Source organism: Haematobia irritans, chromosome 5 (assembly GCF_050003625.1).
Source record: "Haematobia irritans isolate KBUSLIRL chromosome 5, ASM5000362v1, whole genome shotgun sequence".
Classification (NCBI taxonomy): Eukaryota; Metazoa; Arthropoda; class Insecta; order Diptera; family Muscidae; genus Haematobia; species Haematobia irritans.
In genome coordinates, this window is record NC_134401.1 from 46044341 (window position 1) to 46070702 (window position 26362).

Consider the following 26362-nt stretch of genomic DNA (forward strand, 5'->3'; position numbering starts at 1 on the left):
AATTTAGTATCCATTCATTAGCGTATCTAGACCATTCTTAGCCCCTCTTTCAATAAAACAGTAATAATATACAATGAATCTTAATCGCAAAAAGGTTTTCAAATTCTGGGCTAATATTTTTCTGGAGGGGGCTAAGCTCTCCCCCAGAGGTCTTTCTACGCTTATGTATTCACTTCTTTTGGGAAACGTACATTATTCATCTACATTTATCTTGTACTGGTTAATAATATTCGGGATTGGCATCCCTAACCGGTCTATCTGCCGGAAGAATAATTCATTTTATATTACATATTTGTTAATACCGTTATGTGTTAAAAACTAAAATATATTTCCTATATCCTGTTTGAACTTTGTCAAGTAAATTTTAAAATCAAGCTTGTATTTTGTTAGTGCATATTTTATGGAAATAGTTCCCCTTATCCTTTGACCGACCCAAGTGCAGCATATGGCCTTCTTATGTCAGCGTAGGTGTTTTTGTTTTCTGTCTGCAACGGCAGCATCCTGTCATAAATAATTGTTGGTAATAATCTGGCATCCTTGCGCCGTATTGATTAAATCGTATCATCGCGTTGAAAACAGAGAATCAAGAAACAATCGAAGTAAGTAATTATACATGGAATAAAAACGGGAAGAACATCTTGTTAATGGATTTAATAACAATCAATTATTCGGCCGAGAATAAACAATTGCCGGTGAAGCAAATGAGTTATTCCAGAGGTAAGAAGTGATTTGATTAAACCAAAGAAATAAGCCACAGCCCGCAAAAGGTGCATGCATGTTCGAATGTGTTCTCTGTATTATATATCAAAAAAAGTTCCCGTGCCTTGATTTCTGCCCACCACCCATTGCCTGACTGCCTGCCTGCCTGTCTTCCCGTTCTATTATAAATTTTTATCAACGTCTGTACTTGTACTTACTTGCGCCTCCATGATGTACACATGCACATTGCTCTTCGTTGCAATGGATGTGCGCTGCTTTTTTTTGGGTGGGGGTGTAAGCAAAATACTCTATTGTTAACTCGCAGTAGCTGTGGCGTTCCCCAGATACAGGATATTTTTCTAAGTTTCTCTCGCCTAAAACTATCGAAAGTACGGATACTATTGGAAATTAATTTAAAAAAATATATTCGGAATTGGAAATTTGTGCAATTAATGTGGTGTAATCAAATCGCTAATGTGGAACACGGGAAAATGGGAAAGTATGTATGAAAGTGTCTGGTGCCGCGGCCGGGGATGAATTCATTATAACCTAGAAAATTGTGTTACCCCAAGTTTAGTGTAGAAACATGCATGCCGAAATGCGAATGATGCAGAATTGTGTGTGAAAATTCAAAATATTATAAAATATAATGCAGTATTTGTACCCCAATGAAACAACAACAAAAATTGTCATTCATCTGGAAACAAGTGTGTGTGTGTGTGTGCACTCAGTTCTATAACAACTTGTAAACAATGTACACCCATTGTCATAATCATTTTGATTATTATCGTCATCGTCATCATCATCACCACCGCTACCGCCATTGCCATCGCCATCAACACCTTCTCATGCCCAAGCATACCACCCAATCTCCACCCACCTGGAGGTCATTTACAGCGGGAAAAACGAAAACTTTTACATACAAAATTATCAATCGTCCCTGACTGGAGAAAGCAACGTGCTGTTGAGAGTATTCGGTGGTGTTCCCTCCATGCAATTTCTTCTTTGCCAAAGAATAAAACACGCTCATAGTTGGACTCTGTCATAACATTGCCAACAACCCAACGAAATTTTGTTCATAAATCCATCCACAGAATCCATCTCATTGTGACATGTGCTAGTGTTAGTTTTTGCAAATAAAAAAAACGTTACGCGTTACTTTTGCAAGTAACTGCCAACAAGCCAGCAAGCAACCATCCATTCTCGCAATGCACCCATGATATACATATTTAAAAAATTACCTACCGCACCTATAGTTACTCTAAACATAGTTGTATATGTGGTGTGGGGGATTTTTATTCTTAAGAGAAAAGCTTCATTATGCAAATACCTATGCACCATTGCGAAAAGATTTCATTTTCAAATTAATCTCATATTTACCAACCACTTTTTATTAAATGTTCCAAAAGTTAAATATAATTTGTAATAATGATCCTAGATGAGTAGGAAAATAATATTCTTTTAATATTTTGTTTTTCCTTCTTTTTTTTTTTGTATATCGGCAATGATTTGCCCATGTATATATTATGCATGAGATGGGAGATCTTGGAGCGAATACATTACTGAGAAATGTGCATGCCGGTGATTGAATTAAAATTATAGATAGATAGCGTTGTGTCTTGTTATTTTATTATGAAGAGCTATCGTTATTTTCGTAGTTATAGTTATATTATTATACATTATGTAAATGGGTATTAAGATGGGTCGATATCAAAAATATGTTGGCTCTTCTTACATTAAACTAAAGTGCAAATTTTAAATTGTTGGAAAAATTGAAGTTTCAATTTGTGACCCTTAAAAGTATTTGTAATCCTAAAACATCCAATGAAAATGTATGCTAAAATTTGAAGTAAGAATTTTTACCTCATGTTTAATTACAGTCCAATTCCAAAATTTTTGGTGTTGTAAAAAGAAACTTATTATTTTCCTATAAGATGGGTATTAAGTTCGAGTTTAGCCGCTAAAATCGCCATTTTTTCACGATTACTTTAAGGAATACAAACTTTGTGAAAATTTTCTTTGGGCTATTCCCCATAATAAAATTTGCAACAAATATGTATAATTTTATGCCTTTTTATACCCTCCACCATAGGATGGGGGTATATTAACTTTGACATTCCGTTTGTAACACATCGAAATATTGCTCTAAGACCCCATAAAGTATATATATTCTGGGTCGTGGTGAAATTCTGAGTCGATCTGAGCATGTCCGTCCGTCCGCCCGTCTGTTGAAATCACGCTAACTTCCGAACGAAACAAGCTATCGACTTGAAACTTGACACAAGTAGTTGTTATTGATGTAGGTCGGATGGTATTGCAAATGGGCCATATCGGTCCACTTTTACGTATAGCCCCCATATAAACGGACCCCCAAATGTGGATTGCAGACCCTCTATGAGAAACAAATTTCATCCGATGCGGCTGAAATTTGGTATATGGTGTTTGTGTATGGTCTCTAATAACCATCCAAAAATTGGTCCACATCGGTCCATAATTATATATAGCCGCCATATAAACCGATCCCCCGATTTGGCTTTCGGAGCCTCTAAAAGAAGCAAATTTCACCCGATCAGGCTGAAATTTGGTACTTGGTGTTAGTATATGATCTCTAACATCTATACAAAAATTGGTCCACATCGGTCAATAATTATATATAGCCCCCATATAAACCGATCCCCCGATTTGGCTTGCGGAGCCTCTAAGAGAAGCAAATTTCATCTGATCCGGCTGAAATTTGGTACATGGTGTAAGTATACGGTCTCTAATAACTATGCAAAAATTGGTCCACATCGGTCCATAATTATATATAGCCCCCTTATAAACCGATCCCCAGTTTTGACCTCCGGAGCCTCTTGGAAGACCAAAATTCATCTGATTCAGTTGAAATTTGGTACGTGGTGTTAATATATGTACTCAAACACCCATGCAAAAATTGGTCGAAATTGGTCCATAATTATATATAGCCCCCATATAAACCCATCCCTAGTTTTAACCTCCGGAGCCCCTTGGAAGAGCCAAATTCATCCGATTCGGTTGAAATTTGGTACGTGATGTTAGTATATGGTATCCAACAACCATGCAGGAATTGGTTCATATCAGTCCATAATTATATATAGCTCCCCTATAAACCCATCCCCAGATTTGACCTCCGGTGGATAAGCAAAATTCATCCGATCTGATTGAAATTTAGTACGTTGTGTTAGTATATTGTCTCTGAAAACCATACAGGTATTGGTCCGTATCAGTCCATAATTATATATAGCCCCCATATAAACCAATCCCGAGATTTGGTTTTTGAGCCTCTTGGAGGAGCAAATATCATCCAAGTCAGTTGAAATTTGGTACATTGTGCTAGTATATGGCCGTTAACAACCATGCCTAACTAGGTCCATATCGGTCTATAGTTATATATAGCCCTCAGATAAATCGATCCCAATCACACATAAAGTGGTCCATATCAAGTTCATAATTGTAGCCCCCATATAAGCGACCCCCATATTTCAATTCTGGCTCTCCACGTACCGCGCAAAAGTCCATATCGATTCGTAATTATTTGTAGACATACGAATAACTTTTTTGTCTAATATATACCACGTATGGACTAACTCACAATTTAGAAAACGATGTTAAGAAGTGTTAAGGTACCTTGTCATTGGTAACGCAAGTAATTCGATTGTGGATGACAGTCTTTAGTAGAAGTGTCTACCCAATCCATGGTGGAGAGTACATAAGATTCGGCCTGGCCGAACTTACGGCTGTATATACATGTTTTTTACTGATTTAGTTTTCACTTTAGCGATTTTAGCGGCTAAACTCGAACTTAATACCCACCTATAGATGGAAAAGTCCCATACAACTCCTATCGGGTTCAGCTAAATGACTTATGCAAGAGTTAGAGATTGGACAGAAAATAGTTTGGAACAATGTAAATAAAAACGCAATTTCCATCCGCGAATTATTGCTGCCGCTGCTTTGATTAGAAGTGGAACCACGGCTGCCACAGTTGGTAGAATTCTGTCAACAAAATTTCTATAGACAAAATTGTTGAACAACATTTTCTATAGAAGTAAAATTTTGACAAAATTTTCTATAGAAATAACATTTTGATAAAATTTTCTATATAAATAAAATTTTGACAAAATTTTCTATAGAAATAAAATTTTGACAAAAATTTCTATAGAAATAAAATTTTGACAAAATCTTCTATAGAAATAAAATTTTGATAAAATTGTCTATAGAAATAAAATTTTGACAAAATTTTCTATAGAAATAAAATTTTGTTAAAATTTTCTATAGAAATATAATTTTGACAAAATTTTCTATAGTAATAAAATTTTGATAAAATTTTCTATAGAAATAACATTTTCAAAAAATTCCCTATAGAAATAAAATTTTGATAAAATTTTCTATATAAATAAAATTTTGACAAAATTTTGTATAGAAATAAAATTTTGACAAAATTTTCTATAGAAATAAAATTGTTGACAAAATTGTCTATAGAATTAAAATTTTGATAAAATTTTCTATAAAATTAAAATTTTGAAAAAAAAAAATCTATAGAAATAAAATTTTCAAAATATTCCCTATAGAAATAAAATTTTGACAAAACTTTCTATAGAAATGAAATTTTGATAAAATTTTTTATAGAAATAAAATTTTGATAAAATTTTCTATATAAATAAAATTTTGACAAAATTTTCTATATAAATAAAATTTTGACAAAATTTTCTATAGAAATAAAATTTTGACAAAATTTTCTATAGAAATAAAATTTTGACAAATTTTTGTATAGAAATAAAATTTTGACAAAATTTTCTATAGAAATAATATTTTGACAAAATTTTCCATAGAAATAACATATCGACAAAATTTTTTTTAGAAAAAAAAATTTGACAAAATTTTGTGTTTAAAAAACGAAACAAAATCCCCAGAAAATGAAATAAATTCCTTTTCAGTGATCAATCCCGTTTGTCTATTTTTTAAGATTTTCTTGTGATTCAACATACTGGCTAGGTCTACTTATAATCTCAGAAAGATAAATATTTGTGAGCTCAATATATTTAAAATTAGATGTACACTCATAGTAGACAGTCTACAAAAAACAGCAGTTGGTGCGTGATTCTTAACGAGCGAATAACAATTTGAAAAATTGGTAGTCTTTAAAATATTACCCAGATGATTCAAATTTTATTTCATTTATTTGTAATTAGAACTCAAAACAGAACTCAAGAATCCATCCCTCTAATATAGGAAAATTCTCCTAAAAACATTCTGCAGACATTTTGTTAAAAAAAAAGTGATGTTTTTGCAAACATATGCCATATTCCTAATTCATTGGCTATTATGACCCCATATTACATATTTTGCTTATTTAAGCCATAGTTATTTAGCAAGCAATGACTGTTTTTCCTTTTTTCAGCAGACTTTTTGCTATATCAGCAGGTACATCGGTTGTGTCTACCGATCGAATTTCTTTGAGTATATAGTCCGTGTTTTGGCGATCACTTTTGCTGAATACCCGATTATTTGAACCCTCATCTCATAATGTTATCATATGCGGATAGCAATTGAACCCTGTTAAAAATACACATTTTTATTTGCTTATTTGCCATAAACCCCCCATTAACTTGCTTTTCCAGCTAAAATGCATCCAAATCGCAGGAGCGCCAGTGGCTTTTCATCTCCATCGAGATCATCCCGATCGAGTTATGAAAGAGATCGGGACGATTCTCCCGACAACTACAATAGACGGGGTCACCGTGGTGGAAACACAGGTGTTTCAAAAAAACGTGTACGAAGATGGCCCTGTATGATTTGCAGAAAAGATCACCGCTTGGCAACATGTGACAAATACAAAGAGCTCAGCACCCACGAGCGTTTGGAGTTGGTGCGCAAAATGCAATACTGTGTAAACTGTTTGGCCGTTTCGCACACCATAACATTTTGCAGTTCACCGAAAACTTGCATCAAATGCCATAAACGCCATCACAGTTCATTGCACCATGTTGAGGAATTCAAGCCGTTAATAAAACCCGATGCAAAGCCCTCAATATTGGCCCCACCGCCACCACCCATATTTCGAAAACAGGTTGTTATACCCACTGTACGTTTGGCTCTAATCTATAATGGTATACGCAGAATTGTTCGGGCTCTCATAAATCCCTCGCAGCCCTTCACCACCATATCCGAGACAATAGTGAAGCAGTGTAAATTGTCCCAGACCACACACGACAATAAAAGCATGTGTTCCATACAAATTGGCACAGTACAAAATCTCAATTGGATACTAGACATACAGGCTTTAATAACAGATGTATTACCCTTACGACCATATCCCCAAGACTTGAAAGTGTCATCGCCATTTGACAGCTTAATATTAGCTGATCCAGACTTTTATGTCTCAGATGAGGTGCATATTGTATTGGCTGCCGATGTTTTTCCCAAAATTATAGTTGATGGTCTTGTGTCGCATGATAGCGGCGATATAGTTGCACAAGGTTCAATTTTCGGTTGGACCTTGACGGGTACTGTGTCTGTTTGAGTCATAGATCAAAGCAAATTAATATATTAACATAATGAGTGAAACAAAACATATTTAGAATTACATATATAGTACTTTATAAATTTTTAGCATATAAATGCATATTTGAATTTAATCTGTGTAGTGATTAGGATATCTTGCCTATATTTTTTAGACGGTTAGATCGAGCGGTCCCAACGTTGTTCCATAAAGAGGTAATGATCTCTATAAAAAAAAAAATAAACTTGAGTAGACAACGTCAAGGCTACTCTTTATATATAAAAACATGAAAGTTATAAACACTTATGTTTTAGTTTAAAAAGTTATTTTTATTTTCTATTAAATGTTTATTTATTTTTTATTGAAATTTATTTTATTTATAAAATACTAAGAAATTTCGATTAAATTTTGTTTTCAATTTATTTCTTTAGATTTATAATATAATTATAAATCTTTTGTTGTAATATATATACAATATACATTACTTTTATAGTTTTTTATTTAATAAAAAAATGTATGTATTTTGGATTTTATTTTTTTAATCAATCTAGAGTATTTTCATTTATTTTTTTTATTGTAAATTTTTCGACGGGATCGAAAATTACTCTTTTATCCCATAGGGATTTAGATTTAAATATTTTGTAAGAGTTTTTTTCATATTCGGTTAATTATATGAGTATATCTCCTTGTCGTTGTTTGTAGAAACCAAAAACAAACAAAAAACATATCTCTGGAACAGTATTAGGATACGGTCGCTATATAGTTTTTTTTAACTTTTATCAGTATCTAGGATAGGTTTTAAAAAGACATAGTCAATCCATATGTATTAGAATTTATTTTTATTCTTCTTCTAAAGCTATGAATTTCAATATATATACCATACATTAATGTTTAAACATAAAACACACGGATCTTTTACTCAACTTCACTACAGGTAAGTTCGATATACCCGTTTATGGCAACTATGGAACCCAATATTACCCCACATATACTATGTGATATAGACCCAAAAAGCTACTAAAATAATGTAAAATTTCGTAAAAACCCAAAATTGTACTTGTTTCTACCAATTTAAGAAACCCCTATATAGCCTATTCTTAAAATTTTAAATACTGTCGTAGATATTAAGAAGATAGCTGTTCGGACTTTTACATCTTCATCATTGTTACCGTTATGTCAATTTAGTGGAACCTTAATGACATACTTTTTTGTAATTTTGCACAGGAAGTATAATTAACATTGTAACTATGCACGCCAAATTTGGTTGATATCGGTTCAAATTTAGATATACCTCCCATATATATCTTGCGACCCATGTGGACTTATATGGTCCCCTGATTTGCTTTAAATTTTGTACAGGGAGTATTATTAACGTTCTAAATATACATGTCAATTTTGGTTGAAATCAGTTGTGATTTAGATAGAGCTCCCATATAATCCTTTGCCCGATTTACACTCATATGTCTGCAGGGTCAAATTTGTAATGTGATTGAAGTGAAATTTTGCGCAGGGAGTAGAATTAACATTGTATCTGTGCATGCCAAATTTGGTTGAAATCTTTTCAGATTTAGATATAGCTTTCATATATAAAGGGTGATTTGTTAAGAGCTTGATAACTTTTTTTTAAAAAAAAAACGCATAAAATTTGCAAAATCTCATCGGTTCTTTATTTGAAACGTTAGATTGGTCCATGACATTTACTTTTTGAAGATAATTTCATTTAAATGTTGACCGCGGCTGCGTCTTAGGTGGTCCATTCGGAAAGTCCAATTTTGGGCAACTTTTTCGAGCATTTCGGCCGGAATAGCCCGAATTTCTTCGGAAATGTTGTCTTCCAAAGCTGGAATAGTTGCTGGCTTATTTCTGTAGACTTTAGACTTGACGTAGCCCCACAAAAAATAGTCTAAAGGCGTCAAATCGCATGATCTTGGTGGCCAACTTACCGGTCCATTTCTTGAGATGAATTGTTCTCCGAAGTTTTCCCTCAAAATGGCCATAGAATCGCGAGCTGTGTGGCATGTAGCGCCATCTTGTTGAAACCACATGTCAACCAAGTTCAGTTCTTCCATTTTTGGCAACAAAAAGTTTGTTAGCATCGAACGATAGCGATCGCCATTCACCGTAACGTTGCGTCCAACAGCATCTTTGAAAAAATACGGTCCAATGATTCCACCAGCGTACAAACCACACCAAACAGTGCATTTTTCGGGATGCATGGGCAGTTCTTGAACGGCTTCTGGTTGCTCTTCACTCCAAATGCGGCAATTTTGCTTATTTACGTAGCCATTCAACCAGAAATGAGCCTCATCGCTGAACAAAATTTGTCGATAAAAAAGCGGATTTTCTGCCAACTTTTCTAGGGCCCATTCACTGAAAATTCGACGTTGTGGCTCGTTAGTAAGTCTATTCATGATGAAATGTCAAAGCATACTGAGCATCTTTCTCTTTGACACCATGTCTGAAATCCCACGTGATCTGTCAAATACTAATGCATGAAAATCCTAACCTCAAAAGAATCACCCTTTATATAAATCATAAATACACTTTTGCAAAGTTGCCTAAAAATTGCTTCAGATTTAAGTGTTTCCCATATTTATACCCTGCGCCACACTGTAGAACAGGGTATTATAAGTAAGTGCATATGTTTGTAACACCCAGAAGGAGACGAGATGGACACATGACGTCTTTGGCAATAATGCTCAGGGTATGTCCCTGAGTCGATATAACCATGTCCGTCCGTCCGTCTGTCTGTGAACACATTTTTGTGATCAAAATCTAGGTCGCAATTTAAGTCCAATCGCCTTCAAATTTGGCACATGTTCCTAATTTGGGTCAGAATAGAACTCTATTGATTTTGGAAGAAATCGGTTCAGATTTAGATATAGCTTCCATATATATCTTTCGCCCGATATGCACTAATATGGACCCAGCAGCCAGAGTTTTATACCGATTTGCTTGAAATTTTGTACAAACATAACACTTAGTCGTATAGTCAAGTGTGTAAAATTTGATTGAAATCGGTTCAGATTTAGATATAGCTCCCATATATATCTTTCGCCCGATATGGACTAATATGGTCCTAAAAGCCAGAGTTTTGGCCCAATTTGCACAGGGAGTAGATTTAGCATTGTAGCTATGCGTGCCAAATTTGGTTGAAATCGATTCAGATTTAGATATAGCTCCCATATATATCTTTCGCCCGATATGCACTTATATGGATCCAGAAGCCAGAGTTTTATCCCGATTAGCTTGAAATTTTGCACAAGGAGTACAATTGGTAGTATAGTCATGTGTGCCAAATTTGATTGAAATCGGTTCAGCTTTAGATATAGCTCCCATATATATCTTTCGCCCTATATGGACTTATATGGCCCCAGAAGCCAGATTTTTGGCCGAATTTGGTTAAAATTTTGCACTAGGAGTACAATTAGTAATATAGTCAAGTGTGCAAAATTTGATTGAAATCGGTTCAGATTTAGATATAGCTTCCATATATATCTTTCGCCCGATATGGACTAATATGGTCCTAAAAGCCAGAGTTTTGGCCCAATGTGGTTGAAATTTTGCACAGGGAGTAGATTAAGCATTGTAGCTATGCGTGCCAAATTTGGTTGAAATCGATTCAGATTTTGATATAGCTCCCATATATATCTTTCGCCCGATATGCACTTATATGGATCCAGAAGCCAGAGTTTTATCCCGATTAGCTTGAAATTTTGCACAAGGAGTACAATTGGTAGTATAGACATGTGTGCCAAATTTGATTGAAATCGGTTCAGCTTTAGATATAGCTTCCATATATATATTTCGCCCGATATGGACTTATATGGCCCCAGAAGCCAGAGTTTTGGCCAAATTTGGTTGAAATTTTGCACTAGGAGTACAATTAGTAATATAGTCATGTGTGCCAAATTTGATTGAAATCGGTTCAGATTTAGATATAGCTCCCATATATATGTTTTTCTGATTTCGACAAAAATGGTCAAAATACCAACATTTTCCTTGTTAAATCGCCACTGCTTAGTCGAAAAGTTGTAAAAATGACTCTAATTTTCCTAAACTTCTAATACATATATATCGAGCGATAAATCATAAATAAACTTTTGCGAAGTTTCCTTAAAATTGCTTCAGATTTAAATGTTTCCCATATTTTTTTACTAAAATTGTGTTCCACCCTAGTGCATTAGCCAACTTAAATTTTGAGTCTATAGATTTTGTAAAAGTCTATCAAGTTCTGTCCAAATCGAGTGATAATTAAATGTATGTATTTGGGACAAACCTTTTATATATAGCACCCAACACAATTGACGGATGTGGTATGGTATCGAAAATGTAGATCTATAATATAGTCGGCCCCGACCGACTTTAGACTTTCCTTACTCGTTTAATTCTATTTTAGTTCATGAAATAATTATGTTTTGAGAATGTTTTGTTTATTTGTATGTTCCGAGTAAGCTCGGAAACGGCTGAACCGAATTACTTGAAACTTTTAGAAATAGTAGGGGCCGCTCATGTGGTGAAAATAGGGTATCTCAATTTTTGATACCTGGTCGCGGAGGGGAACCTCCCCATTGTCCGACTTTTTGATACTTGGACCAAAGTTCACCGATTTGCTTAAAAAAGTACAGACAATAAAATAAGAGAGATTTACAGAGAACATGCGGTGAGGTTATGAAATTAATATGGGGTGCCTGATGTGTTCATTTTTGGACGGGGAGGGAAGACCTCCCCCTTGCCCGACTTTTTGAAAATTGGAACAAAATTATCAGATTTGCTTGAAATTTTCAGGGAAGGTTGAAGGGGAAACTAGACAAAAAACGGCTTCTTTATGTTTCGATATTTGGTCGGGGAGAGGGACCATCCTTTTGCCCGACCTTTTTTTTAAATACAGTGAAAACAAAACTAAAATTCTCCGACTGAAATTTTACGGAAAAACTGGGTGAGGTTATGAAATTTATATCAGGTTCCTGATTTTTTAATATTTGGTCGGTGACAAGGCCGTATTCAGGGGGGGGGGATGAGGGGGATCAAACCCCCCCCCCCCCCCCCCCCCCCCCCGAAATGAATGAATATTTTTATATAAATATATATTTTTAGCTGCATAGAAAAATCTTATCGAAGATGTTGAAGAAAAGCTGGAGGTTTTATTTTGAAAAACGCTTACCTATAAAACTTGCACAAATCATAGAATACTAGTTGAAAAGTCCGTCAAACGACGGCCGAAAAAACAAATTATTTTTGTTCTCGCACCACAAATTTCATTTTTGGAAAATGTCTTTCTGCTCTTTATTTGTGTTTGTTGTTCTTTTTGTGAACATGACTCGCTTTGTTTAGCCATAGCAACAACAACGAAATAGCCAAACACACATGTGTAAATGAAATGGCGCAAAACCTGCTAAAAGAACCTGCCTAATTCAGCGATGGAAGCACTTGGAGAGTGCAATAAAGAGATATTTCCAAACGTGCATATTCTTTTAAAAATTTTGGTCAATTTGCCAGTTACTCAGGGATGGAAAATACAATTTTTAAGAAAGTACAAAAAAGGTATTTTTTGAGCGGATAGGTACTTTTTACAAAAATTTCACTGGAAAATTATTGTCAAGAGACTAAATTTTAAAGAAAATAAAATTCTGACAAAATTTTCTATATAAATAAAATTTTGACAAAATTTTCTATATAAATAAAATTTTGCAAAAATTTTCTATAGAAATAAAATTTTGCAAAAAAATTCTGTAGAAAAAAAAATGTTGCAAATTTTTTTCTATAGAAATAAAATTTTGCAAAAATTTCCTTTAGAAATAAAATTTTTACAAAATTTTCAATTGAAATAAAATTTTGACAACATTTTCTACCGAAATAAAAAATCGATAATATACAATCGCATTCTTTTTTCGACTAAAACATTCTTGAAGATCAATAAAATCCTGTTTTTGACTATGTCTTTTACAAAATCGAGATTTTCTTCCCACATGAACATGTCTGTTTTGCCATATTTGTAAAAGACTATTAGCAAATAAGGTTGATAAAGACTTTCTCAAAATATTAAAATATTTTGCCAAAGATATTGTACCATAAATCTGATATCGACTCAAAAATGTCTACACAAAAGGTACTAAATCATTCGCGGGGGTACTACGGTACTGACCGGGGTGAAAAAGTATTGAAAAAAGTACTATAGTACTGCATTTTCCATCCCTGCAGTTACTACGTGCTCATCCGAACGTTCATTTCCAACAATGAAGAGATTAAAGACGTATCTTAGAAATTCGACTAGCGAGAGTAGACTCAATGGATTGGCATTAATGTCGGTTCATCGCCGAATAAATGTGCCGACTGAAGAAGTCATTGATTTATTTGCAGCCCAAAAAGCCCGTCGGCTCAATTTAATATTATAAAAATATTGTATACATACCTATGCATAAATAAAATTTTCTACACATGAGATTATATGAATATTTTTTTTTTAAGTTGAAGAAAGGTTAAGGGTGCTATCCACTTCTGTGTTTGTCGATTTTTTGTCGGGGAAGTGACCATAAGCGTAGGAAGGCCTCTGGGGAGGGGGCCCCCAGAAAAATTTTAGCCCCCCAGGTTAGTTTTTATGATTTTTAATGCATTATAACGCTTGTCAGAACAATTGACCTAGAATATTTTCAAAAATTATTAAAATATTAAAATTTTCTAATATGGCTTTAGCAGTTTTGCGGCAAAATTTGAAAAATTTGTACCATTTTATAAACTCTTACTCTTTTTTAACCTATTAAAAAAGACCCATTAAACATACGAAAAAAACAGTTGTAAAAAGTTGAACTAAAACAACTTCATGCGTAGTTAAAATAATTAACTTCTTCTTTATTTGTGCCATTAGAACACCCATTTTTTATGGGAAAAAGTGTGGAACTACTTTTAGTTGCTTTTTTATAAATTAATTGTCTAGTTATGTCGAAGTCTGATTTTTTATTCATTTTTATAAAATAAAACATTAATTGAACCTATAACTTCAGTCTATTAATTTTTTGCTAGGGGGGCTATACCCCCCCCCCCCACTCCCCCAGGAAAAATTGTATAGCTACGCTAATGGAAGTGACCCCTTTAAAAAATAGAGAAAAATATAAGCTGTTCGGATCTACTTGAAATTTACAGGGAACACGGGAGGAGGTGATTAAATTAATCCAGGGTACATGATTTTTCGATATCTGGTTGGGGAAGGGGAATAGTGAAATAAACTTTGTCGATTTACTTGGAATTTATAGGGACCGTCGAGTAGTTTGTGAAATTAATATAGAGTATGTGAAATGGGTTCCTTTTGTCCAATTTTTTGAAAATTAAAAGTAGAGGGTTGCCCTTAAATGGGAACTCGGTTTATATGGGGGCTATATATAATTATGGACCGATATGGACCAATTTTTGCATGGTTGTTAGAGACCATATACTAATACCTCGTACCAAATTTCAACCGGATCGGATGAATTTTGCTTTTGCTTCTCCGGAGTTCAAATCTGGAGATCGGTTTATATGGGGGCTATATATAATTATGGACCGATATGGACCAATTTTTGCATGGTTGTTAGATGCCATATACCAACACCACGTGCCAAATTTAAGCCGGATCGGATGAAATTTGCTTCTCTTTGAGGCTCCCCAAGCCAAATCGGGGGATCGGTTTATATGGGGGCTATATATAATTATGGACCGATGTGGACCAATTTTTGCATGGTTGTTAGAGACCATATACTAACACCATGTACCAAATTTCAGCCGGATCGGATGAAATTTGCTTCTCTTAGAGCAATCGCAAGCCAAATTTGGGGATCGGTTTATATGAGGGCTATACGTAAAAGTGGACCGATATGGACCAATTTTTGCATGGTTATTAGATACCATATACTAACACCATGAACCAAATTTCAGCCGGATCGGATGAAATTTGCTTCTCTTAGAGCAATCGCAAGCCAAATTTGGGGGTCCGTTTATATGGGGGCTATACGTAAAAATGGACCGATATGGACCAATTTTTGCATGGTAATTGGAGACCATATATTAACACCATGTACCAAATTTCAGCCGGATCGGATGAAATTTGCTTCTCTTAGAGCAATCGCAAGCCAAATTTGGGGGCCGTTTATATGGAGGCTATGCGTAAAAGTGGACCGATATGGACCAATTTTTGCATGGTTGTTAGATGCCATATACCAACACCACGTGCCAAATTTAAGCCGGATCGGATGAAATTTGCTTCTCTTTGAGGCCCCCCAAGCCAAATCGGGGGATTCGTTTATATGGGGGCTATATACAATTATGGACCGATGTGGACCAATTTTTGCATGGGTGTTAGAGACCATATACCAAACCCATGTACCAATTTTAGCCAGATCGGATGAAATATGCTTCTCTTATAGGCTCTGCAAGCCAAATTGAGGGGTCCGTTTATATGGGGGCTATACGTAAAAGTGGACCGATATGGCCCATTTGCAATGCCATCCGACCTACATCAATAACAACTACTTGTGCCAAGTGATTTCAACAGACGGACGGACGGACATGCTCAGATCGACTCAGAATTTCACCACGACCAAGAATATATATACTTTATGGGGTCTTAGAGCAATATTTCGATGTGTTACAAACGGAATGACAAAGTTAATATACCCCCCATTCTATGGTGGAGGGTATAAAAAGGAGGGCAAGGAGAGGCCATCTTCCCATCCAAATATCACAAAATCAGGTATCCAATATTAATTCCATAACCTCTCCCCACGTCCACTGTAAATTTCAAATAAATTGGAAAAGTCATAACCTCACAAAGTTTTCCGTAAAATGTCAGTGGGAGAATTTTAGTTTTGTTATCACTGTACTTTAAAAAAAAGGTCGGACAAAAGGGAGGTCCCTCTCCCCGACCAAATATCGAAAAATAAAGTAGCCGCTGGTTGTCTAGACGGCCCCTTCAACCTTCCCTGAAAATTTCAAGCTAATCGGACAATTTTATTCCAATTTTCAAAAAGTCCGGCAAGGGGAGGTCACCCCTCCAAATACGAAGACATCAGGTACCCAATATTAATTTCATAACCTCACCGCATGTTCTCTGTAAATCTCAAGAAAATCAGAGAATGTTAGTTTATTCACAGCACTTAAAAGTCCGACAAAGGGGAGGCCCCCCTCCGCGACCAAATATCGAAAAATAAAGTATCGGATCTTTGGCTAGATGCCAAACCCAACCTTCACTGACAATTTCAAGCAAATCGGTCAACTTTGGTCCAATTTTCAAAAAGTCGGACAAAGGGTAGGTCCCCCTCTGCGACCAGGTGTAAAAAATGAGGTACCCTATTTTCACCACATGAGCGCCCCTTACGATATCCTCAAGTTTGAAGTAAATCGGTTCAGCCGTTTCCGAGCTTACCCGCAACATACAAACAAACCAACAAATATACAAACATACTTTGAATTTTATATATATAGAAGAAGAAGATATTGGAAATTGATAATATCAATCAATTAACTTTTTAAATTTTTAAATTTTGCCAAGAAGTTATTGTGCGTTATCTACATTGTACTAAAATGTTATGTGCAGGTCTTATATTGTTGAATATAGACAAAATAATTATAAAAATACCGCAAAACCAGATAAAACTTATTTCTTCGCTGTGGCCCAGATGCTTTGACTTAATAATTTAAAAAAACTGTTTAAATATTTCTAATTTGTTGTTGTATTTACTATTTAATTTGGCATGCTTTAAATTGTTAAGTGTTATTTGTTAAAATAATTCCCCAGCCCAAAATACAAAGTAATGTAATATCAAAAATCCTGTATTAATATTCAAATTGAACCCCCCCCCCCCCTTTCTACACGCAACCATCGATACATGTAAATCCAATTTATTTATAAAAATCCCTCGTAGTTTAATTATTGTGCCGTAAAGAACACACACACACACATACGTACATAAAAACACACATACAACAACAATTGTTTTCTAAATTAATTGTTCCAATAAAATCGTTTATTGTATATTCCATAAAAGTTAATCACATCATGGCCAATATGCGTCGCACAAGCTCCCCCAGTGATGATTTAGGTAGTACCGATGAGTTAAAAATTTTCAAAGATGAAGGCGGCCGAGAGGATGAGAACATATCATCGGAAAATCTATTCGAAGAGAAATCCAGCTTGATCGACTTAACCGAAAGTGAGGAGAAAAGTGTAGAGATATCAACACCGTGCGGACCCAATCGCATGGAACATGATCCCTCGGTTTTTAACATGGGCTACCTGGTGGCCCCATATTCATATCCGAATGCGACAATCGGAGGCCTGCCGGCCACAATAGCAAACAGAATTACCTTATACGATAGTCTTCCCCCTCCCGCACACTGTGGCATACCGCCTTATCAATTGGATACCAAAGCCATGGGCTTAACGAAACAAGCTATGTACTCCCTTCACCCCAGCCAATATCCCCACCCCATGTTGGGACCGGATCTGTCCCAAATTGCCTCTTGGCATCCGCCATCTGTATATTCACCACCATCTAGTTTTACAATTCCCAATATTTTGAATTCAGTACACCACCGAGCACCCTCCAATATGATTGGTCCCCATCACCTGCCGTTGGCGCCCAGTCCCAAAGAGGAATTCGATCAGGACACCAATAATCCAACAGTCAATCATAGATATACCAAGAATCCCTACAATAAACCCTCAACAAAGAATACCCAGCGCAACAATAACAACGACGATAAGAAGAAACCGCATATCAAGAAACCCCTGAATGCCTTTATGTTGTACATGAAGGAGATGCGGGCCAAGGTTGTGGCCGAGTGCACTCTCAAAGAGTCGGCAGCCATAAATCAAATTTTGGGCAGGCGATGGCACGAGTTGTCTCGCGAGGAGCAGAGTGTCTACTATGAGAAATCCCGAAGGGAGCGACAATTGCACATGGAACTGTATCCGGGTTACGTTTTGAAGAATAGCAAACGCAAGAGAGAGCGAACGGCGAAAAATGCAACAAGTACAACGAAAAAAATTGAGTCTGAATCGTCGATTTATGGCGAATTGAAAAAGTAGTGTCCAAGTGTCCAAACTCACCGACTTTATGTCAGTTGGATTGGGAGCAGCAATGCCACATATCGGCTATTGCTAATGAAGTACAACATTGTGAACATGGCGGTGTTTTTAAAGACAATGAGGATGATGATTGAGGATGAGGAGCGGGAGTATATGAAGAGAAGACGATCAACGACAACACAATTGGCTAGGATGACAAGAAATCACTCAATCATAACCGATCACATCGGCATCATAAGCGACATTATCGTTATGTTGTTCTATCCATACCAAGCAGCGATTATCCCCATTGATGTTCTAGTACCCGATGTCGTTTGTAGGCCATTTGTATTCGTCGTTGGCAGTTCAGCAATATTGGCAATATTTAAACAACAACGTTCTTATGCTGTTATGTTATGTTCTACAAAAACAACAACAACAACAACAAGTGCTTCTGATTTTATACAACAACACATGCATTATACACATATAAATCTACAAAAAGGATCAATTTGCATCACCAAAAAGGGATTCAAAGGAGGATTCACTTGAATAATGAACAGGTAACAAGAATCTACCCTCCTCCAAATACCCTCCCCCCCCCCCACAAAATGTCCAAAATGGCAACAAAAACCAAAGCAGCCCAAAGCCGTTAAACAAAAAAAAAAAAAAAACTAAAATCCTAACATGCATTAGCTTTTTGATATTTTATTTTAATTACAATTTTCATTTTTAATATTCAATCTCAATCTCAAATTGAAATTTCAAGGAAATGATTGTTTTTTTGTGTTATGAAAATACAAAATAATAATAATAGCTTGAATATGAATACCAGAGAACTGCAACTGGTGCAGAGAATGGGACGGCCCAGTTTTGGCAACTTGCTGTGCCAAGTTTCCAAGTTTCTCCATTTGATCAAATTATTCACTAAAAATCAAATCAACAGTATCTCCGAACTGTCATGAGATTTGTACTACAATAAATCTTACAAGAAAATTTACATTTTATCCATGAAGCCGCCGAGTCGCGCCGCCAATTATAGCCGCCGCCGACGAGTTTTTGCCAGTCGACGCCGCCGCCGAATATGTTGACCAGGGATGGAGAATGCAGTACTATAGTACTTTTTTCAATACTTTTACACCCTGGTCAGTACCGTAGTACCCCCGCAAATGATTTAGTACCTTTTGTGTAGACATTTTTGTGCCGATATCAGATTTATTGTATACTAGTTTTGACAAAATATTTTAATATTTTGAAAAATGTCTTAAACAGACTTTTTAAGACTACAACAAATATTATTTAGCAAAAATGTTGTCAAAATTTTATTTCTATAGAAAATTTTGTCAAAATTTTATTTTTTGGTCAAAATTTTATATCCATAGAAAATTTTGTCAAAATTTTATTTCTATAGAAAATTTTGTCAAAATTTTATTTCTATAGAAAATTTTGTCAAAATTTTATTTCTATAGAAAATTTTGTCAAAATTTTATTTCTATAGAAAATTTTGTCAATTTTTATTTCTATAGAAAATTTTTTCAATTTTTTTTCTATAGGAGATTTTGTCAAAACTTTATTTCTATAGAAAATTTTGTCAACATTTTATTTCTATAGAAAATTTTGTCAATTTTTTATTTCTATAGAATTTTTTTTCAATTTTTTTTCTATAGGAGATTTTGTCAAAATTTTATTTCTATAGAAAATTTTGTCAACATTTTATTTCTCTAGCAAATTTTGTCAAAATTTTATTTCTATATAAAATTTTGTCAAAATTTTATTTTTATGGAATTTTTGTTTAAATTTTATTTCTGATGAAAATTTTGTCAAAATTTTATTTCTATACAATATTTAGTCAAACTTTTATTTCTTTTGAAAATTTTGTTAAGTTTTATTTTTATAGAAAATTTTGTCAATATTTTGTCAAAACTTTATTTCTATAGAAAATTTTGTCAACATTTTATTTCTATAGAAAACTTTGTCAAATTTTTGCTATAGGAAATTTTGTCAAAATTTCGTTTCTCTAGAAAATTTTGTCGAAATTTTATTTCTATAAAACATTTTGTCAAAATTTTATTTCTATAGAAAAATTTGTCAAAATTTTATTTTTATACAATTTTTGTCTAAATTTTAGTTCTGATGAAAATTTTGTCAAAATTTTATATCTGTAGAATATTTAGACAATCTTCTATTTCTTTTGAAAATTTTGTTAAATTTTATTTTTATAGAATATTTTGTCAAAATTTTATATCTAGTTATAAAAAAATTTGTCGAAATTTTATTTCTATAAACATTTTTGTCAAAATTTTATTTCTAAAAACAATTTTGTCGAAATTGTATTTCTATGGAAAATTTTGTCAAAATATTTTTTCTATAGAAAATTTTGTCAAAATTTTTTTTCTATAGAAAATTTCGTTAAAAATTTATTTTTATATATCTGCAGAAAATTTATGAAATACCATGAATTCTACCAAACCGTGATTACAATACTACTGTAATCTTTGTAAGTGGATATAAAACGAAAAAAAAAACAAGTATATACGGCCGTAAGTTCGGCCAGGCCGAAGCTTATGTACCCTCCATCATGGATTGCGTACACAGAAAAAAATTTCACGAAAAATTTTCCAATTAAAATTTTAATTGAGTTTTAAAAAATATTCAATTAAAAATTTAATTGAATCAACAAATTTTTTAATTGAAACAAAAATCAATCACAAAAATTAATAGTATCAATTAATATTTTAATTGGATCAATTAATTTTTTAATTGACCTTCAATTAATTTTTTAATTGATACTATCATTTCTGTGATTGAAGACATTTCAATTAAAAAATTAATTGGATCAATTAATTTCGTGATTGAATCAGAAAAAAAAATTTTTTGTGTGTAGAAACTTCATCTAAACACTGCCAACCACAATCGAATTACTTAAGTTGCGGTAACGCTTGCCGATGGCAAGGTATCTTAAAACCTCCTAACACCATCTTCTAAATTGTATGTAAGTCCATACGTGGTATATATTAAATCAAAAAAGATCGATCCAATACGTATATAATTTTGACAAAATTTTCTACAGAAATAAAATTTTAACAAAATTTTCTATAGAAATAAAATTTTCACAAAATTTTCTATAGAAATAAAAATTTTGACAAAATTTTCTATAGAAAGAAAATTTTGAAAAAAATTTCTACAAAAATAAAATTTTAACAAAATTTTCTATAGAAATAAAATTTTGACAAAATTTTCTATAGAAATAAACCACGATTATGAACCGATATGGACCAATTTTTGTGTGATTGGACCAATTTTGGTATGGTTGTTAGCGACCATATACTAACACCACGTGCCTAATTTGAACCGGATCGGATGAATTTTGCTCCTCCAAGAGGCTCCGGAGGTCAAATCTGGAGAATGTTTTATACGGGGGCTATATATAATTATGGACCGATATGGACCAATTCTGGCACGGTTGTTAAAGATCATATACTAACACCATGTTCCAAATTACAACCGGATTGGATGAAATTTGCTTCTCTTGGAGACTTCGCAAACCAAATCTGGGATCGGTTTATATGGGGGCTATATATAATTATGGACCGATGTGGACCAATTTTTGCATGATTGTTAGAGACCATATACCAACACCATGTATCAAATTTCAGCCGGATCGGATGAAATATGCTTCTCTTAGAGGCTCCACAAGCCAAATCTGGGGATCGGTTTATATGGGGGCTATATATAATTAAGGACCGATATGGACCAATTTTTGCATGGTTGTTAGAGACCATATACCAACATCATGTACCAAATTTCAGCCGGATAGGATGAAATATGCTTCTGTTAGAGGCTCCACAAGCCAAATCTGAGGGTCCCTTTATATGGGGGCTATACGTAAAAGAGGACCGATATGGCCCATTTTCAATTCCATCCGACCTACATCGATAACAACTACTTGTGCCAAGTTTCAAGTCGATAGCTTGTTTCGTTCGGAAGTTAGCGTGATTTCAACAGACGGACGGACGGACATGCTTAGATCGACTCAGAATTTCACCACGACCCAGAATATATATACTTTATGGGTCTTAGAGCAATATTTCGATGTGTTACAAACGGAATGACAAAGTTAATATACCCCCATCCTATGATGGAGGGTATAAAAATAATTAAAATTGTGGAGTTGACAAACAAAATGCAGTCTAAAGGTGCTCTTTACAATAATCTTCCAATGGAATTTTTGTTAAAATTTAGTGAAAAGTACTTTTTCGCTAAAACAAAAATACATTTTTGGTACTTTCTTAAAAATTGTATTTTCCATCCCTGATGTTGACTCATCTCGACTCAAATGTAGTCGCCAATTAATCAAAAATATCGATTTAAATCAGAAAAATGTATTAATAATTGTCGTATATTTAACCAAAATTTTGAACCTTCCACCCACAATCTATCATTACTAAGCTGATATAATAATTTTGCAAAAATTTAGCCCACAAAATTTTAATAGAATGTAAATTTGATTGTCAAATTAGTTGTACAATTAATCTCTTTAAAATTCGGATAACTTCGAAATCAAAATCGAGGGACTTAATATATGGGTGATATACCGAAACAATGAACCGATAGGTTATGTTAGATAAAATGGCAACCCGATTAAGTTTCAGGCTCACTTAGACTATTCAGTCCATTCCATCCATTGTGATACCACATTAACCAAAAGTACCTATTACATATGGGCACTTCTAGTTTTAACCACTACCTATTACATATGGGCACTTCTCCATTATTTTCTTCTGTTGAACCAACCAGATTGTTACAAAAACATTAGCAGACTGCTTAAGTTAACGTTTTCCAGTTCCACCAGTAATCTAAAGCTATGTCCCTAAAATTCGCGTACGCCTTACACCAAATGGGGGACACTCACACAAGAGGTGTTTAATTGATTACTTTTTCTCCGCATCATGACAGCCCATATAGTAGTCATTATACTTCGCGCCAATAGGTTTTGCAAAATCGCCTATCAGGCAGCGACCCTTTATAGCAGGTCTCAGGAATGATATCTGACGTCTTCAGAACACTAGCATATCTGGTGTGCGGTTTAATGGTGTTTTCTGAAAAAAGTGATTTGCCTTTATTTTGCCTGTACAGAATGCGTATTTTTGAAATGTTACCAGCAACCTAAAAAAATGCTATTATTTCAACGGGCAGTAAAGAATTCAAAGAAGGAAACAGTGCAATCGCAGCACTCCCGTTTGTTGGCAGTGTTGAAAATGCCCGCAATTAGCCTCTATGCGTGGCGCTATTTTCACAACAGAATTCGAAGCCTTTTCGCACTTTTGCCTGTTTTTTAGAAAAGAACCTAAACACTACATTTTCCGGGCAAAATGCAAAAAAAGTGCGCATGTCTTACAAGAAAAGAAAACGCCATAAGTTTAAACGGGGCCAAATTTGCTTGGTGTCGTTACAGCCCTTGCAATTCTCCAATCGAACAATTGCCATCGTAACAGCCTTCTCATGCAGTAAGAGCTTGCAGGTAGCCAGAGGCATACCAACAGATTCTAGTTCTTTGGAATATGTAAGTAAGTTCCTAGCCTTGCTAACGCATCCGCTTTGCAGTTCCCCGGTATGTTCCTATGGCCAGGCATCCATATTAGGTGAATATTATGCTGCTCAGCCATCTCATTGAGAAATTTGCGGCAGTCGATGGCCGTTTTCGAGTTAAGGAACACAGAATCCAAGGATTTTATTGTAGGTTGACTGTCTGAGTATATATTAATTCCAACATTTGTTGGAACTGTACTTCTCAGCCAAGTCGCCACCTCTCTGTTTGCTAATATTTCAGCCTGAAAAACACTACAGTGATTAGGTAATCTTTTCGCTATTCGAAGTTCCAGGTCTTTAGAATATGCTCCGAACCCCGCTTGTTCATCCGATTTGGAGCGCCATCAGTGTAGAAATCTATACATATATCGTTCATTCCACGGGGTCTGTGTGCACCACGTCCCACTGTTGGGAATTAGAGTTTCAAACTTTTTGTCGAAAAGTGGTATCGTGTAATCCACTACATTAGGCACATCTGGCATTATTTTGAGGACCGAAATGTGACCGTACAACGGACCGATATAAACCATCTTCCGCACACTTGTTTATGAAACCAAAGCATTTCTAAATTTGGAATTTCAGGCAAATCGAATAAAAATTGAGGTGTCTAGAAGCCTAAGAAGTCAAATCGAGAGATTGGTCAATATGGGGGATATATCAAAATGTTGCTCGATAGCCCTATATTCGGCTTACTTATGTGTGGACCCTCTAGATTTTGAATTTCAAGCAAATCGAATAAAAATTGGGATGTCTAGACGCTCAAGAGTTCAAATCGGGGGATCCATCTATATGAGGGAAATACCAAAACATAGACCGATACACACCATATTCGGCACACTTATGTATGCACCCAAAATATATCTTTTTCATTATACCCTAAACCACATAGTAGTCAGGGTATAAAAACTTTGATCGGCCAAAAAATGTTCCTACCAGAAATATTGATTTTACACCCCTAATGTATTCCGATGGACTCAGAATCAACTCCTGAGTCGATATAGCCCTGGGTGCCCGTCCGTCTGTCCATGTATTTGTTGTTCGCAAGATTCCGGTCGCAATTATTAAACGATTTTGGTACATGACGTTTTGTTGACACAAGGACGAGCGCTATTGCATTTGGAAAAAATCGGATCAAATTTAGATATAGCTCCCATATAAATGTATCGCTCGATTTCGATAAATGGGGTCAGATTGCGTTTCTTTTCTAACCTATCGGCGTTAAATTTGGCAGAACTTAATGTAATACACCACCCTTCAAGTGTGCAGAATTTCATCGAAATCGGTTCAGATTTAGATATAGCTTCCATATATAACATATGTATCACCCGATTTTCTCAAATATGGCTATATTACACTTATTTAATAACCGATCTTGCTCAAAGCTGACACAACTTAATCTTCTATAGTATCGCCTAAACCTGTAAAATATCATTCAAATCGGTTCAGATTTATATATAGCTCCACTATATATGTATCACCCGATTTTCACAAATTTGTCCATAAGAAAAATATTTTATTTTTGTGATAAGCCTTTTTCCCATGTTTTTGTTATTTCCACTTCCATCAGTCCTATAATACAAACTATCAAATTGTTTTCGTTTTTGAATTGTACCTTTTTCCCGGACGGAGAATCTAACCCACTGGGCCATGTAGCTCTTATACTCATCAACACACAAATACCGCTATAGTCATCAGCACCAGCAAGTAAACGCATGCAGCCAGACAGATCTCTTTATAGATGTGTATAGCGCACACAAAGTGCATTTAAAGAAACTTCGTTTAAAGAAAACAAATAACTTTAGATTTTCTCCTTTGCCGAAGACTGAATAATATTCTTTTATGTATTTTTTGTTTGTGTTTAACATTTACGAAATTTCATTATAAAATCCCTTAAAATTATGAAGAAAAGGCGAAAATAAGACTATATTTGTACACACATTTTCTATGGGTGTAGACTATTAGGGGAATATTTTACTAAAGGAACATTAGATCCCCCACATATCATCATTTTGAATCTTCATTTATTTTAGTTTTACATTTTTATATAAAATTGTTACTAAATATAAACAAGTAAACATTTTTATTAACTAACCGCGTATCTCTTGTTCTTGTCTATTGCAGGTGGCCAAATGTGGCCCATGTTTGGGCCAGAATAACCCAGTGGTGTGAAAGGTATCATTTGAACGGTCTTGTTCTACATACATTATATACAATACAAACTAGTCTCTAAGCCATATGTACATGTTATTGAATGCCAAAAATACAAAATACAAAAAAAAACATAAAACATAAAACCAACAAACAAACAAACAAGCAACAACAAATAGATTATAATAAATAAAAGATAAATGTTAAAGACCACAACAACACCATTTCACCACCAAAGCGAATCATTCTGCATTCGAATCGAATTGAAATCGAATTTATTTTTTTTATGATTTTCATAGAAATGAAATTGGCTGTAAATATGAATTTTTATTAAATAAAAATAACAAATTATACATACCCTTCCCAAA

At 34.5% G+C, this 26362-nt stretch overlaps 1 protein-coding gene across 6 annotated transcripts; it reads left to right on the top strand.

Moving 5' to 3' along the window:
- Positions 1-304: 304 nt before the first annotated feature.
- Positions 305-26362, top strand: LOC142239143 (protein pangolin, isoforms A/H/I/S-like). 6 transcript variants are annotated; one of them, XM_075310914.1, is made up of 3 exons: positions 323-717; positions 17236-18820; positions 25968-26362. In XM_075310914.1, exons 1-2 carry the CDS (start codon positions 645-647, stop codon positions 18276-18278), a joined length of 1116 nt encoding a protein of 371 aa, XP_075167029.1. In that variant the 5' UTR covers positions 323-644; the 3' UTR covers positions 18279-18820; positions 25968-26362. The 6 variants fall into 6 exon arrangements, 5 of the variants coding, with proteins under 5 accessions (XP_075167029.1, XP_075167033.1, XP_075167032.1 ...); XM_075310915.1 differs by lacking the exon at positions 323-717 and adding an exon at positions 787-1198; XM_075310916.1 differs by lacking the exon at positions 323-717 and adding an exon at positions 7237-8153.